The sequence below is a fragment of the Lepisma saccharinum genome, chromosome 19, assembly GCF_977018435.1.
Source record: "Lepisma saccharinum chromosome 19, izLepSacc3.1, whole genome shotgun sequence".
Classification (NCBI taxonomy): domain Eukaryota; kingdom Metazoa; phylum Arthropoda; class Insecta; order Zygentoma; family Lepismatidae; genus Lepisma; species Lepisma saccharinum.
The window spans coordinates 68279843-68294958 of record NC_139247.1 but is presented as its reverse complement, the minus strand read 5'-3'; the positions used below and the strand labels follow the sequence as shown (position 1 = coordinate 68294958).

General features: G+C 37.3%; 1 protein-coding gene across 1 annotated transcript in view; it reads right to left on the bottom strand.

Moving 5' to 3' along the window:
• Nucleotides 1-5488: 5488 nt before the first annotated feature.
• LOC146003047 (BDNF/NT-3 growth factors receptor-like) overlaps nucleotides 5489-15116 on the bottom strand; it is a 122194-nt gene continuing 112566 nt past the window's right edge. Inside the window, exons 12-15 of the mRNA XM_083141211.1 lie at nucleotides 11547-11667; nucleotides 9712-9825; nucleotides 9305-9463; nucleotides 5489-6111 (exon numbers count right to left, since the gene is read on the bottom strand). Of these exons, the coding sequence (XP_082997337.1) occupies nucleotides 5944-6111; nucleotides 9305-9463; nucleotides 9712-9825; nucleotides 11547-11667 (562 nt within the window). The 3' untranslated portion in view covers nucleotides 5489-5943. The remainder of the gene's footprint in view (nucleotides 6112-9304; nucleotides 9464-9711; nucleotides 9826-11546; nucleotides 11668-15116) is intronic.

Genomic DNA, 15116 nt, shown 5'->3' with positions numbered 1-15116 from the left:
GATCCAGATCCCAGAGTTCCGGATCCGAAAGTATTATGATCTTCGATTACAAAGAAATTTTTTGTTAGTCTTACAAGAATTTTTTTCAAGTGTTGTTCCTAAAATACTTTGCTACGCATCAGCTAACACACTCGTGTACAAATGTCCGAGGTGATTTTGTAAATGCCATTGAAACGAATATGTATTCTTTCGAATGTATTGGAAATGAAAACACACATAAATGTGAGACATTCCATTCCAGGATGAAACCTTTAACACATATAACAAGATAGAAATGTTATACAAAAATTATACAATTGTTCTACAGTTACAGCTTTACAAATTAAAATAAAACATTATAATATATGCAGTGTTAAATAATTACAAAGTGCAAGACTAACAAGGGAGGTTATCTAAGTGTCCCCCTCCGATTTCCATGAAACTTGGCAGTATAGTGGGGCCCAAAGGAAGAATTATGTGTTTTTTTGTTTCAGCTAAAAAAACTGTTTTAGGGGGCAAAACCCCCTCAAATGTCAAGATGAGGACAAATTGGAGTGAGGATCTGACCTCTGTGTCCCTCCAATTTCCATGAAACTTGGCAGTGTATAGTGGGGCCCAATGGAAGAAATACGTGTTTTTTTGTTTCAGCTAAAAAACGGTTTTAGGGGACAAAACCCCCTCAAATGTGAAGATGAGGACAAATTGAAGTGAGGATCGGACCCCTGTGTCCCCCTCCGATTTCCATGATACTTGGTAGGTGTGTGTATAAACGAGCCCAAATGAAGAAATACGTGTTTTTTTTTTGTTAAAAAACTGTTTTAGGGGCAACCCCCTCCCTCAAATGTCAATATGAGGACAAATTTAAGTGGGCATTTGATTTATGTGTCCCCCTTCGATATCCATGAAACTTGGCAGGTGTATAGTGGGGCCCAAAGGAAGAAATACATGTTTTTTTTGTTTCAGCTAAAAAAAACGGTTTTACAGGGCGAAACCCACTGAATTGTCAAGATGAGGACAAATTGAAGTGGGGATCTGACCCCTGTGTCCCGCTCCGATTTCCATGAAACTTGGCAGGTGTGTGTATAAACGAGCCCAAATGAAGAAATACATGTTCTTTTGTTTCGGCATAAAATTGTTCTAGGGGGCAACCTCCTCTCAAACCTCCTCTCAAATGTCAAGATGAGGACAAATTGAAGTGGGGATCTGACCCCTGTGTTCCCCTCCGATTTCCATTAAACGTGACAGGTGTATAGAGGGGCCCGAAGGAAGAATTATGTGTTTTTTTGTTTCAGCTAAAAACTGTTTCAGGGGGCAAAACCCGCCTCAAATGTCAAGATGAGGGCAAATTGACGTGGGAATCATCAGACCCCTGTGTCCCTCTCCGATTCCCATGTAATTTGACAGGTATATAGAGAGGCCCTATGCCCCCTGTTTCTTCCTATGCCATATTTACGTGGTTTCGGGGTCAGATCCCCACTTCAATTTCTCCTCATCTTGACATTTGATGGGGGGCCTCTATACACTTGCCAAGTTTCATGGAAATAGGAGGGGGAGACTTAGACCTCCCTAGTAAGTGTATTAATTAATTACAAATTGCGCACGCGTGCACACACACTATATACGTATATATATATATATATATATATATATATATATATATATATATATATATATTATATATATGTATATTAGCAGGTAACAATATGTTATAAGCACATTCTTACTTTCCAAAGAAGCGCATGTGGGATGGCAAAACAGATCCGGATCCGAAAATTCCAGATCCGGATCCAAAAGTACCAGATCCGGATCCGAAAGTACCTGATCCAGATCTGAAAGTACTGGATCCAAAAATTCTGGATCCGGATCCTAAAGTTCTGGATCCAGATCCGAAAGTACCGGATCCGGATCCGGATCTGAAAATTCCAGATCTAAAAATTCTGGATCCGCAGATCCATATCCGAAAAATTTTAGGATCCGGATTTCGGATCTTCCAGGATCCGGATCTGGCCATCCCTAGTTTGCACGGCACCTTGTCGTCCGCTCTAGCAAATGAGTCTTCGCTTCTGGAAGGAGAAGTGAATGTGGGAGATGACGTCACTGCCAAGTTATTCCTTCTGCGCTGTAGTAGGAGATGTGAGGAGATGGAAAATAACAGATAGAAGAGACGAAGAAGAAAGAAGGATAAGAGTGCGGAAATTGAAGGATAAGATGATAAAAGAGAAATATCAAGAAATATTGTGAACAAAAGTGCCAAGAGATGAACCCAAAGGAGTAGAAACAGAATGGACAAGATTTAAAACAGAATTAGTAGAGGCAGCCAAAAAGGTATGTGGAAGGACAAGCAAGAAAAGAAAGAAAAAAGAAACACCATGGTGGAATGAAAGAACTAGAGAGGCAGGCAAAACCAAAAATGATGCATTTAGAAAATGGTTTAAAGTTAAATCACAAAATATATGAAAAGAGAATGTGGAAAAGAAGAAAAGAGGCAAGAACAGTAGTATTGTATGTATTAGTTGGATTAGCGAGAGAAAGGAGAAGAGAAAGAGGAGACAGCTGTAAGCTAAGGGATGAAAGTAGAAACGTTGTAGAAGAGGATGAAGAAATAAGGAGAATGTGGAGAAATCATTTCGTGAAAAAATTAAATGAACATGAAAAAGTGAAGGAAAAAGAAAACAGGAAGGAAAAGTGAATCGCACATGGAATGAAGTGGAGGAAGTTCTGAAGAGAATAAAGAGAGAGAGCACCTGGAGTAGATGAAGTGCCAGTGGAAATGATACTAGGAGCAGGAGTGATTGGTGTGTAGTGGCTGTACAATGTGTTTAAAACAGTGTGGCAAGAGAGAAAAGTGCCAAGAGATTGGACAAAGGGACTAATTGTTCCCATATTCAAGGGTGAAAGAAAGGACTGTAAAAACTACAGAGGAACAACACTTATGTGCCACTCAGCAAAGCTGTATGAGAAAATATTAGAGAAAAGAATAAGGGAAGTAACAGAGCATAAACACGAGAGTGGAACAGTATGGATTTAGAAGAGGCAGATCAACAGTAGATTTGATATACACCATAACACAAATGCAGGAAAGGCACTACAAGTATGGAAATGATTTGATTTTGACATTCCTAGATATAGAAAAGGCATACGATAGCATGGACAGAAAGATTTGGAAGTCTCTAAGAGAGAGAGGAGTCAGTCAAGGAAGAGATAATATGTAGAGTGCAGAGCACATACAAGGCCAACCAGAGGTGTGGGAAGAACAGGGTGGTTCAGTTTAAGTAATGGACTAAAACAGGAAGTGCTCTTTCCCCACTGCTCTTCATAATTACAATGGATGCAATTAACAAAGAGGTGGGGAAGGAGATAGGAGAGGAAGGTATGAAGGCCCTGTTGTTCGCTGATGACTTAGTAATATGGGGGAAACAGGGAAGAAGAAGTACAGAGACAGCTTGATAGTTGGAATGAGGAAATCAGAAGAGCAGAAAAGAGTGAGGTGCTAACAACAACAAGAAACAGAGCCAGAAATGAACCAAGAATAAATATGTACATGGAAAAATTGAGGGTAGTGGAGAGCTTCAAATACCTAGGAAGCATAACTGAGAGAAGTTGAAGAATAGATGAAGGGGTAAACAGAAGAGGGCAAATAGGTGGTGGCCCAAATTAAAGTGTTCGAATATTAATATGGAACAGAGATGTACCTATGAAATGCAAGAAGGTAATATACAACACATACTATGTGCCAATAATTATGTATGGAGCAGAGATTTAGACAATGACAGAGAGAGACAAAAGAAAGATGCAGGCAGTGGAGATGAAATTTCTGAGGAGTATATTGGGGAAGACTAGAAGGGATAGAATAAGGAATGAGGAGATCCGACAAACAGTGGGTGCGGTGAAGCTTCAGGACAGGGTAGATCAGGCACAGATGAGGTGGTTCGGACACATGAAGAGGATGGATGCAGAAAGACTACCAGTAAGAGCTTACAATGCACAAGGAGTGGGAATAAGGCCAAGGGGGAGACCAAGATGTCGGTGGAAAGAGCAGATAGTGGAGAGTGTTAGGAGAATAGGACAAGATTGAAACACCATGGAAAAGAGAAGCGGTGGAGGACCAGAAAAAAAGGTAGAGGCTTGACTTGTATGCTGACCCAGCCAGAGGCAGGAAATAGTGAAGGATGATGATGATGAATTTATGACCTAGAAAAAAGATCTCCATTTGAATGTGGGTTTGATAAAAGACTCATCTGCCCGAATTCCATTTTTCAATACAATTCTTCCGAATTGCAGTAATCTTCCTTATTTTTTGTGTAGAAATTGAAATAATTGAACGTTTTACCAAAATGCCTAGTTGCATAACTTAGCTTTTTAATGAAAAATTATTCCAAGGGGGTTATGTAGTACTAATAACTTTAATAGTTTGATACTTTTCTACATTTAATTTCAGTACTGGATCATAGCCAAAATTACTTCACACTAGGGTTTGTTCATGATACAGAAATGCTAATTTATTTAGGGATCTTTTTAAAAAGTTATAGTTTCTTCAATTGCATTTACAAACAGTTGTAATACTTTATATTATATTCAGAAACTAGTGTTGGCCATTGAACTATGTCTTAATTTAGCCTTCCATCTGTTACACCTGGAAAAGTAACAAGATCAGTCATGCTTTATCTGCGAGATACAAGTACGGTTTTACTAACATATTCATGATTGCTTTTTAATTTTCACCTTATTTTATTTTAGTAGTACATATAATGATCCTTAAGCACCTTAAAAAACATTTCTTTAGCATGTTAAAACAGGATTCATGTAAATATAAATCAATTTATATTTAATTTAAATATTCTTTAGTGGACTTGAAGCACATTTGCTCCTGTGAATATTGTCTGTTTTAAGCATGTCCAAATTCCATAAATTGTCATTTCTTGGCATTGCTTTTAGAAGCAGGGATGCAAAACAGACGACTAGTAAGGGGAATTTTGAAGATAAACTTTTAAGGAAGAAAATGCAAAAGCAGTTTTTGCCAAACCACAAAATTTTCTAGTACCATACCCAGAACTGTGTGAATTGAAACCATATAATTCATTTAAGTCAACCTCTATCATGGAGTGATTGTGTGGTATGCTAGAAACTAAGAGATCCAGGTTTTTAATAGTCAGTGAAGCAGATGCTTCATTTCATTTATCCACTCCTTTCATCAATTCATGCTCATACTTATCAGGGTTTCCCTTGCTTTCACAATTTCCTTGAATTAAGTTTTTCACTTTCATCCTCTGAAAACTAAAATCAAGGTTCAACTATCTGGTTGGTGGAGTAGGCAAAACGTTAAAAATATACCACATATTCGCCTATCTTTTCAATATGTTGTCATCTTAAGTAACAGTTTGAAAGAAAAGTGAGACATTATTATTGATTAACATTTATTACTATTGAGCAATACCTTAAAATTGATTCCATAAAAATATGAAATTACAGTGAATGAATTTTAGAAAATACATATATGTATATATTTCACTTTTACACTATTATATTTTTCATATCGATACAACAATTAAAACAAAATTTAAACATCTTAACAGTTAAATTTTAATTGAGCCATAACTTCATTTTCACAACCATTGTAGATCATTTTACAAAATTATAATTTTTGTATTCAACAGTTTTGTACAAAACAAATCACAGGAAGGGATCACAATTTCAAAGGATAGATTAAATATAAATTAATCCTGGATAGAACCAAGTAAGTTATTTATCTTTTTTGTGAATGTCAGCCATTAGGTCGCTTCTGTGTATTTGTTACCCAACACTTTAACATTAGAGAGAACACTTGTGAGGGACAGTTGGCAGGTTGATCCAGTACATTACCATCAATTGTATTTTGAATCACCTGAAAATTTTTGTATTCAACAGTTTTGTACAAAAAAAATCACAGGAAGGGATCACAATTTCAAAGGATAGATTAAATATAAATTAATCCTGGATAGAACCAAGTAAGTTATTTATCTTTTTGTGAATGTCAGCCATTTTAGGTCGCTTCTGTGGATTTGTTATCCAACACTTTAACATTAGAGAGAACACTTGTGAGGGACAGTTGGCAGGTTGATCCAGTACATTACCATCAATTGTATTTTGAATCACCTTAAAAGAGAAAAAATACCATCATTATTTGAATTTTTGTTTTAAGCTCACTTTATGGAAAGATAGACTAATTAGAACTGGACGTATCATTTAAATTAGGATCCAGAACCACTATGTGCCTCCACTGCTGTCGAACCAGGGACTCCTTGATTACAAGGTGATGACATTACCACTACACCACCTGGGAGGCCCACCATCATTATCAAATGGAAACAATATTAATTTGATTAAGAGATGGTTAACTTTATTAGTTTCACAAGCAGCACTTTGAGTTTAAATTTAGATTTCAATTTTTTTTAATTTTTTTTTTCTTGGTCAAAACCCATGATATATTTGTAAAGAATGTGCAATTTTCCAAAAGTCATTGACTCAGCTAAAATGTAGAAAAAATAAGAATTAAAATGATTTTTTTTACCAAAGACACAGATAAAAAATTGTCTGACATTGAATAGAGCATAACATGATAGAAACACATTTGATGAACGTAGGTAATTTCCTTGATTAAAGTTTGACCATGGATCTAACAATATCTACAAGGATTCAGCTAGGAGGGTATGTGCCACATGGAAGATATAACTACGATTACAGGCATATGAGTGGTATCACACAGGAATATTTGTTAATGTCCCTGCATGAGTAGCTCTGGGGCTCACTCAGCCTTTAACCTTGGATAGCTTGTACTGTATTTAATATGATTACCTGTGAATAAAGATTCCTCAAACAAAGTTAATTTTTGTGTTTATTAGCTTGTATTTGCACAAATATATATTTAACATTTTGAAGCAGATAATAAATAATGGGACAATTCAATATTTAGATGTCAATATAAGTATAAATAATGAAGTCACCATGGGAGTGGTAAATAAATTGTTGCCTATTCAATTTGCCCAGAATTTCTTCAATTGAATGCAGAGGATGCAAAAAGCAGATGTAACAGAGACCACCAAATGGAGACTATTAGCATTTTTCGAATTTTCCTCTCCTTTTCAAAAACTGCTATGACATTCCAAAATCTGAAAAATTACATCTGCTTCGAATTCCTTCTAGAGCATTCATGCGAATCTTCATGTAGTTTGCTTTTGCTGTTCCCTGGATATTATCAATAGTTTTGTGGATATGTAAGTCTATTAAACACATGCTTCCTTCATCAGACATTTATTCTTGTTTGATTAATGTACCAATTTTAACAATGTAGTCAATTTTGAGAACTGTAAACTACAAGAGAAATAAGATGAATAGTTAAACATTATTCAATATAATATTTATAAACCTTTCCAGATTGTCCACAAAGATTGATTTGCTTTATTTTACTTTGCTTTTTGTGCCACTTTTGGCTAACTGGCGAAGATTGGGATGAGTGATGATATGATGAATGGATACTGATCATCTGTTTTAACTGACATCGCATTTATTTCTTTATACCTGGTCATATCATTAATATTGTTGCAAGGTTTGGAGGAAATAGACACAAGATGGTTACCGATAGTGTAATATTCTTAGAATATGTACTACATGGATATGTGAGAAACAAAAACACCTATAGCTACTCAAAATAACCACCTTTAGCACACACACAGTCCTTCAGTTCTTGTAACCATGCATCAATTGCATTATTGCATTACGCATGATATCTACAGGGAAGTCTGCCACTGCCTTCAAGAGAGAACTCTTCAAACCTTCAAGAGAGCTTTGGGGTGTTAATGTTGGGGTGTTTCTTGCACACCATATCCTGAAGCACAGCCCACAATTTGTAGTCCAGAGGGTTAAGATCGGGGCTGCCAGAGGGCTAATCAGATGTGGAAATGAAGTCCGGCACATTCGTTTGGAGCCACTCCTGGGTCACGGTCATCTTATTGTTATGGGCAGGTGCCGAATCCTGCTGGAAACCCCAGGCCTGACCATGAAAGAGTGTGTTCATGAGATCCTTGACCACACCCTCAAGAACTGTCTCTTGGTACACCTTGGCCGATGTTTTGATGCCTTGCTCGCAGAAATGCAGCTCAGTGGTACCCTTGTAGCTCACCCCCAACCACACCATAACTGACACTGGATGATGGCCCCTCTGGACTCTCGAAGCCTTGCCGGCAGCTTCTCATAAATGCCTCACACATACCCTGTCATTTTGGGCATTTAATGCCTCCTCAACATTGAACTGTTTTTTCATCAGTGACAAGGATTCGTCTGTGCCAATTTGCTGCATACCACATGAGTAGGAGCTTGGCTTTGATCAACCTCTGCCACATCAGTGAGGGAATTACCTGTACGTCGTTTGTAAGCTGGCAGTCCCAAGTCATAACGAACACATGAGACATGGACATTTTGTGGTCCCGAGCCAGCACTGACTGTCTCCTGACAGGCTCCACACACACACCACCACTGCTTTCACTGTTCGAGGTCATCCTGCTGTGGGCCAGTCGTTCGTAATTCCAGTTTCAGTGTATCGCTGGATAGTGCGATAAATGAACCTCTTTGAGATTTGCTGCTTCTGGAGATGTTTGAAAACATCTCACCTGCTGCTTTCCCTACCTTATGTAGTGCAATGACAGCTTGATTTTCATACTCGGTCCATTCCATCCTGGCATGTGTCACAATCACCTCCTCCCACCTGCAGCTCACCACAAAATGACTCAGGTGTTACAGCTCCCCATGGGCATGTGCTGCCCTTGCCCTGAGGGTGTCCTGCTAACCTCCAAAGCTGTGACAGTATTTATGATATGACTAGGTATAACCACATAACCACAAAAAGATCTGTGAAATTGTGTCGAAACTGAGTAATATAGTTGAATATAATATTAACTAGTGTGAATGTTACTTCACTGATAATTTGCAAGCAAGTAAGTTATATTACCAGTTGATCAGTTCTATCCATAGTAAAAATTGGGCCTCCCCGATGGCGCAGTGGTAGCGTCATTGCCTTGTAATCGAGGGGTTCCGGGTTCGATACCCGGTGGAGGCTCAAGTGGTTCGGATCCCACTTTAAACTGTAGGTCCAGTCCCGATTAGCCTTACTGTGCATAAAGTGGACTTAAAACACCAACTCAAACCAAACCAAACCGTAGTAAAAATTAAACTGACAAATTTATATTACATAGAGAAGGACCACATTAAATTTTATATGGAAAACAAGAACTCGTTCTTTTTTCCTTTACTCTTGTACACATACTTCCACACAAATACATTCAAATATATTTACCTCACGATTACTTAACCCTGACCATGGTTGTCTACCCCAAGAGAATATTTCCCACATTGTGACACCAAATGACCAAACATCGGACTCTACTGTGAACTTGTGGTATAGTAGGCTTTCTGGTGCCATCCATCGTACAGGAAGAAATGGATGACTGTCAAGCTAGAACGAAATATATTACTGATGTGTTGCACTTAGTCAAGGACAAATTACACATATTACATTTACATGAATATTCATTATATTCATTCTTTGAACATCTCAACTGCTTTAGTGCAGTAGAGGAAAGAATTGCTTTCAATTACACTGTTCAAAATACAAATCTTCATTTCTGAACAGAAAAAGCAATGTGACAGTTGATATTAAAATTGATAGGTTTTTGATTCTAAATAATCTTTCAGTATACTTACTCTGTAATAATCTGAGGTGTAGATATCACGAGACATCCCAAAATCACCAATTTTAACAAACATTTTATCTCCAACTAAACAATTTCTTGTAGCCAGATCCCTGTGGACACATCTCTGAAAAATAAGCAAACGTGTGTTGTAGCATGACTTACATGGACATATGAAAACATTAGAAAAAAACAAAAAATTTATTTGATTTATATGATATTGAAGTAATTCCAAGGTATTTCAAGGAAATGTCAGTATAAATATGTTATCAGATTTGTTATGGTGAACTACTATATAAAATCCACGTAGTGAAAGTAAAGATCCAGGTTTTTCATCTCCAGTTGTGGTAGTCAGATAACCTACTAACTTAACTACTGCACCTCAATATAGACTGGACAAATCATTACTCCATTGGTATTGGCCCACAGGCAGGATCAGTTAAAATTGCCAATAATTTCCCCAATACAATACTTCAATAATTACAGAAATTATTTACATTTATTTAAATAACCTTCAATTGTTTTTTTTAAGGAGTAGGTACAGCTACTCCCTTTCCACATTGCATATGGAGGAATGTAGAGACAGGGCTCCACACATTCACAATCTTTACCATTTGTGTGATGTTATCACCATCATGCTCCAACTGCCTTTAGCCCCACCCCTTGCCCATGGATACCCATTTATTAGAGACCGGAGGACCCCAGAGCCAATTCATGTATGGCTGTAAAAACTCACACCTGAAATCGCTCACTCTGAGAATCGAACCTGAATGGCAGGGGTCCAGCCTGGACATGGATGTTCTTTGTGAGTGTCCCTTCATCAATTTCATCATATCATCACTCATCGTAATCTTTGCGATTAGTCAAAAGTGGCAGATAAGCGAAGTAAAATAAACAAAATCAAGCGAACATGGCAAATATCCTACTGACCGAAGTAATCATCAAAAATATGTACCTTTGTACTTACTTTCATATCTCAATTAATGAGTTGCACGGACAATTCAGATTCTATATAGTCCTCCAAGTACCGTATTGGCCAGTGTATGAGATGCACCCCATATCACTGAATATTAATTTACAGTATTTCAAATATGAAATAATATGTAGATCTATTTTCAACAAAGAACTTACATACTGTAACTAGGAAAGAATACATTTTAAACATCTTCATCAAAACACAAATATTCATCTCCAGAGCTAAATAAAGAGTCGCTTGAAACCTCATCTAAATCAGAATTAAAGGTACTGTTAATCAAAAACTAAGTAGAAGACACACCCTGTTTTACAGACTAATTTTTAAAGGGAAACATTGCATCTTATACACTGGCAAATATGGTATATAAAATGCATTTACAGCTTTCACTGTTATATCTGTGTGATTAACAAAACCTATTTTCGTTTAGTATTTGTGTCGTTCTTATTTTGTGTTGCCACTTTTGGCTAATCAAGATGATGAATGAAAGGACACTTACAAAGAACTTCCAAGACTTGCGGCATTGGTGTATGTGGAGTTTGCAACTAAGATCAAAATGTTGTAAAAACATTGCAGGAATGCAACAGTTTTAATGAAAATGAAATTTAGAAGAGGCTAAAAATCATTTTCAAAAAGAGTTCAACAATGGGATAAGAGTCGCATTGTTGTCAAAGGTGTTCAGCTTTTCGTGACCAAAATTGGAGGGAAACAGTGAAACAGTTGTCCGACGGCTCAGAGGCAGGCCTGGGAATTCGTCGCTTTTTTTTTTTTTAAGGAAGACGAAGATGCCACTTTGGCAGCCTGGCATGGTCCTCTGTCAAAGTCTACCACTTAACGCATTCAACCACCAAACCTGCTTTCTTCATTTTACATACCCGTATTGCAAGATACTCCATTCCCGCAGATATATGTTCACATGCAAGTACTAACACTCTCCTTGAAAGCTTCTCGGGTTTCCGTTTGAGACCAAGCAGTACCGCATCTGGCCCCCTTTCTCTGGAAATAAAAACACATCTGTTATAATAAGCTTCAAATCAGATGAGGAGAAGGCAAGATAATGTAAAGGTGCACTCATGCCATGAAGTCCTATGGAGTGATGTGGAAGTATAGAGCTCTACATATTCTTGATCTTGGCCTTGGGATGATGTGATCAGCATCATGCCCGACTGCCTTTACTCCCCAGGTACACATTTACGAGGCTGGGTGGGCTTCAGAGCCATGCAGAAATGGGGAAATAACTGGTCCAGATCTCCTGCCCTGGGATTTGAACCCAGGTCTTCCGCATGGTAGTCTGATGCTCTACCGACTGAGCTAGAAGGTAAAGGGAATTATTTCAAACACTGAAAGAGCTGTGGGGGCACGTTTTCTGAAGACATTGCTAATTTCAGTGATCTCGTAATATTTACACCACAACATTAGAATTTCGTAATTCAGCAACTAATTACAAATAAAATGTTCTAGGATCAGTAACAGCAGTAGCATGTCCAGGACTTCATTACTGTAGCAATAATTTCACTGATTTGTCAATTGTTCATTGTTTAGAATAGCTGGAAAGTTAATCATCCATCAACCGGCCTCCATGGCAGAGTAATCCTGGAGTTCAATTCCAAGCCTGGGCATTGGTGTTCTTTGTGAGCATCCCTTCATCAATTTAATCATATCAGCACTCATTCTCATCTTCACAATTAGCCAAAAGTGACAGAAATGTGAAGTAAAATAAACCAAATTAATCAGTTGATCATAATTAATAATCTATCAAAACTTCCCAAGCATTGATGGGCAAGCATTTGAGGTGAGACCAGAGTAAGTGATCAAGTACAGATTCTTTTCTGTTATTGGTAACTGTGGGCATGGCCGTATTTAGAGGTTTTATTTAGGGTTCAACCCCCACCTCCCCTCCTCGAAACTTCTGGCATGTTGCATTAATGGAAGTTCAGAAACCAAAATTTGTAACACATTTTCAAAAATGTATTTGCAGTTTCACAAAAATACAACAGGGAAACAATGCTGAAATGATCGAGCAACAATTTTCAAAATGTTGAATTCTGAAATTTGAGGGAAATGGGTTAATTCTTGCAGCTCACCTGCGACCCCTTCATGTTCACTTCTGCTGTCCTCTTTCCAGAGCTGTTCCTGAATCAGACTGAAAATTCCCTTGTGATTGTCCCAAAATTCCCAATGATAAGGTTGTTAAGACTTGTTTCTATGATAATAAAACACTCAAATGCTGACAAGGCAAATTTATTGTATAAAAAAAATATAAACTAAAGAAAGATCTCTTTCAATTTATTGTGAATCTTTGGCTGAAGAACACCCTGTTATTGGGTGGAAACATTATGTTTCTAGTGCATAGTTTTGTATACAATAAATTTGCCTTGGTCAGTATTATAATGTTTTCTATTTTCTTTTTTTACCAACATTCCATTCCAACATTTTAATTTCCTGTTCGATATGGGTTTAAATCCACCTTGATAAGAGTTCAAACCTAGGATATCCAGCTTCATAGCACGTTCGTCCTATAAAACACATACTTGTATAGTGCATAGTGGTTTTATATAATGCTGTTTGGTAAGCATAGGAACAATATCAGCGTCAATAAACTACCACAAGATGTGAGGAAAGAACCAAAATTGATGATATTCAAGCACAAGATAAAATCAATGCTTCTGAAGCATGTTTTTTATTCTATAGCAGAATACATGGAAGCGACTTTTACATAAGACAAGTATACATAATGTAGTATAATCACCAGAGGTAGGAATTTGAGGTGCAAAAATTTGCCAATAAAGGTGCAAAAAAGGTGCCAATTTTTGTACAAAAAAGGTGCTAAAATAGGTGCTAATTTTCAGATGTAAAATTTATTGTGAGCAGTGCATACATATATGATTCAACTTGTCTGGATAAACACATAGAGTATTCTCTGGTTTTAAATCGTTTAATATAACTAAGCAAAGAAAATTCTCTGATACATTAGAAAGCAACATAAAGGAAAATAGGCTTCTTCTTACTTGCTTAGAATTAGTCATATTGAAAACTGTTAAAATAGATTACATTCAAAATTTCTATGTTCTTCTGAGTGAGGCTACATCTTCGGTCACTAAGCAGATACTTGTAAGTTGAAAAAGAACATTCAACGTCAACAGACACAAGTGGTGCGTATTTTGTTTTCAACCGGCAATCCACATCCTTGTTGGTTAGGACTTCTTGAACATCAGGGTTTTTGGCTAAACTTTGTTCTAACTTCTTTTTCCTGACCCATTGCAGCTCTCGTTGCACATCCATCAAAACAGCCCACTGTGCTTCCTTTTCAGGACACTGCTCCTCCAGTTTTGTGATTGCAGTATTAAGGAAAGAGAAGCCATGTACAATATAGAGTTCATCTTGCAATTCCTGTTTAAATGCAAGTTTTTTGGCTTTTTCTACAGCTGAGGAATCACTAAGCAAAGCATCTAAAAATTTCGATATTGTATGGAAATGATTGCAAATAAACACTGCAGCTTTTAACCATCTACCCCATCTAGTGAGGATGGAAGAGGGTGGTAGTGGAAGTTTCGTAATTTCTACGTACTTCTGTATTCTAGAAGAACCCTTTTTCAGTATTTTCTTAATGCTAGAAACAAATTTGTTCACATATGTATATTCATCTTTAAGAGCTTCACAAACTATATGCAAAGCATGAACAATGTAGGTCACATGTTTTAAGTTAGGATACATATTCTTCAGATTAGAAAATGCAGCTAACATGTAAGATGCTTGGTCTGTAAGAACTAACCACACTCTATCATATTTTATGCCCTCCCGCCACAATACATAACATGCATCATTGAAACTTTGCATTACACTTGCATTATCTGTTTTGCCGAGAAAATAAGTTTTTAAAAGCATGGGTTTCACTTGATGTCCATTAAGAGGTGCTACTAAAATGTTCAAAACGTACCTGTTTTGCCTACCTTTCATCTAGTATGAAATATACTGGATGGTCAGCTACTACTTGCCTGATCTGCGAGATTTTAGCTTCATAAAGAGGTTGAAGGTAAGATTTCCTTAAGGTTCTCTCATCTGGAACTGACTTCCCAGTATATTTTTGCAAATATGATTTCATGACAGGATTGTTAAGTTTCGAAAGAGGTATTCCACATGCTATAGATGTCCTTGCTGTCTCACTGAAAAATTAATTTGTATTTCTGGAACTCGAAGATGCAAGCGCCTTACCAATGAATTGCTGTCACTTCCCACCTTTACCATCTCGTAGTTCTTTATTCCTGACGTTCCCGACCCTGTGGCCGAGTGGTTAGCACATCGTGCTGCGATGCCAAGGGTCCCGGGTTCGAATACCGGTCGGGCTTGGTTGTTTGTGAATGTCCGTTCATCAATTTCTTCATTTCATCACTCATCCCCATCTTCGCAAATTAGCCAAGAGGCACAAAACGTGAAGTAAAATAAAC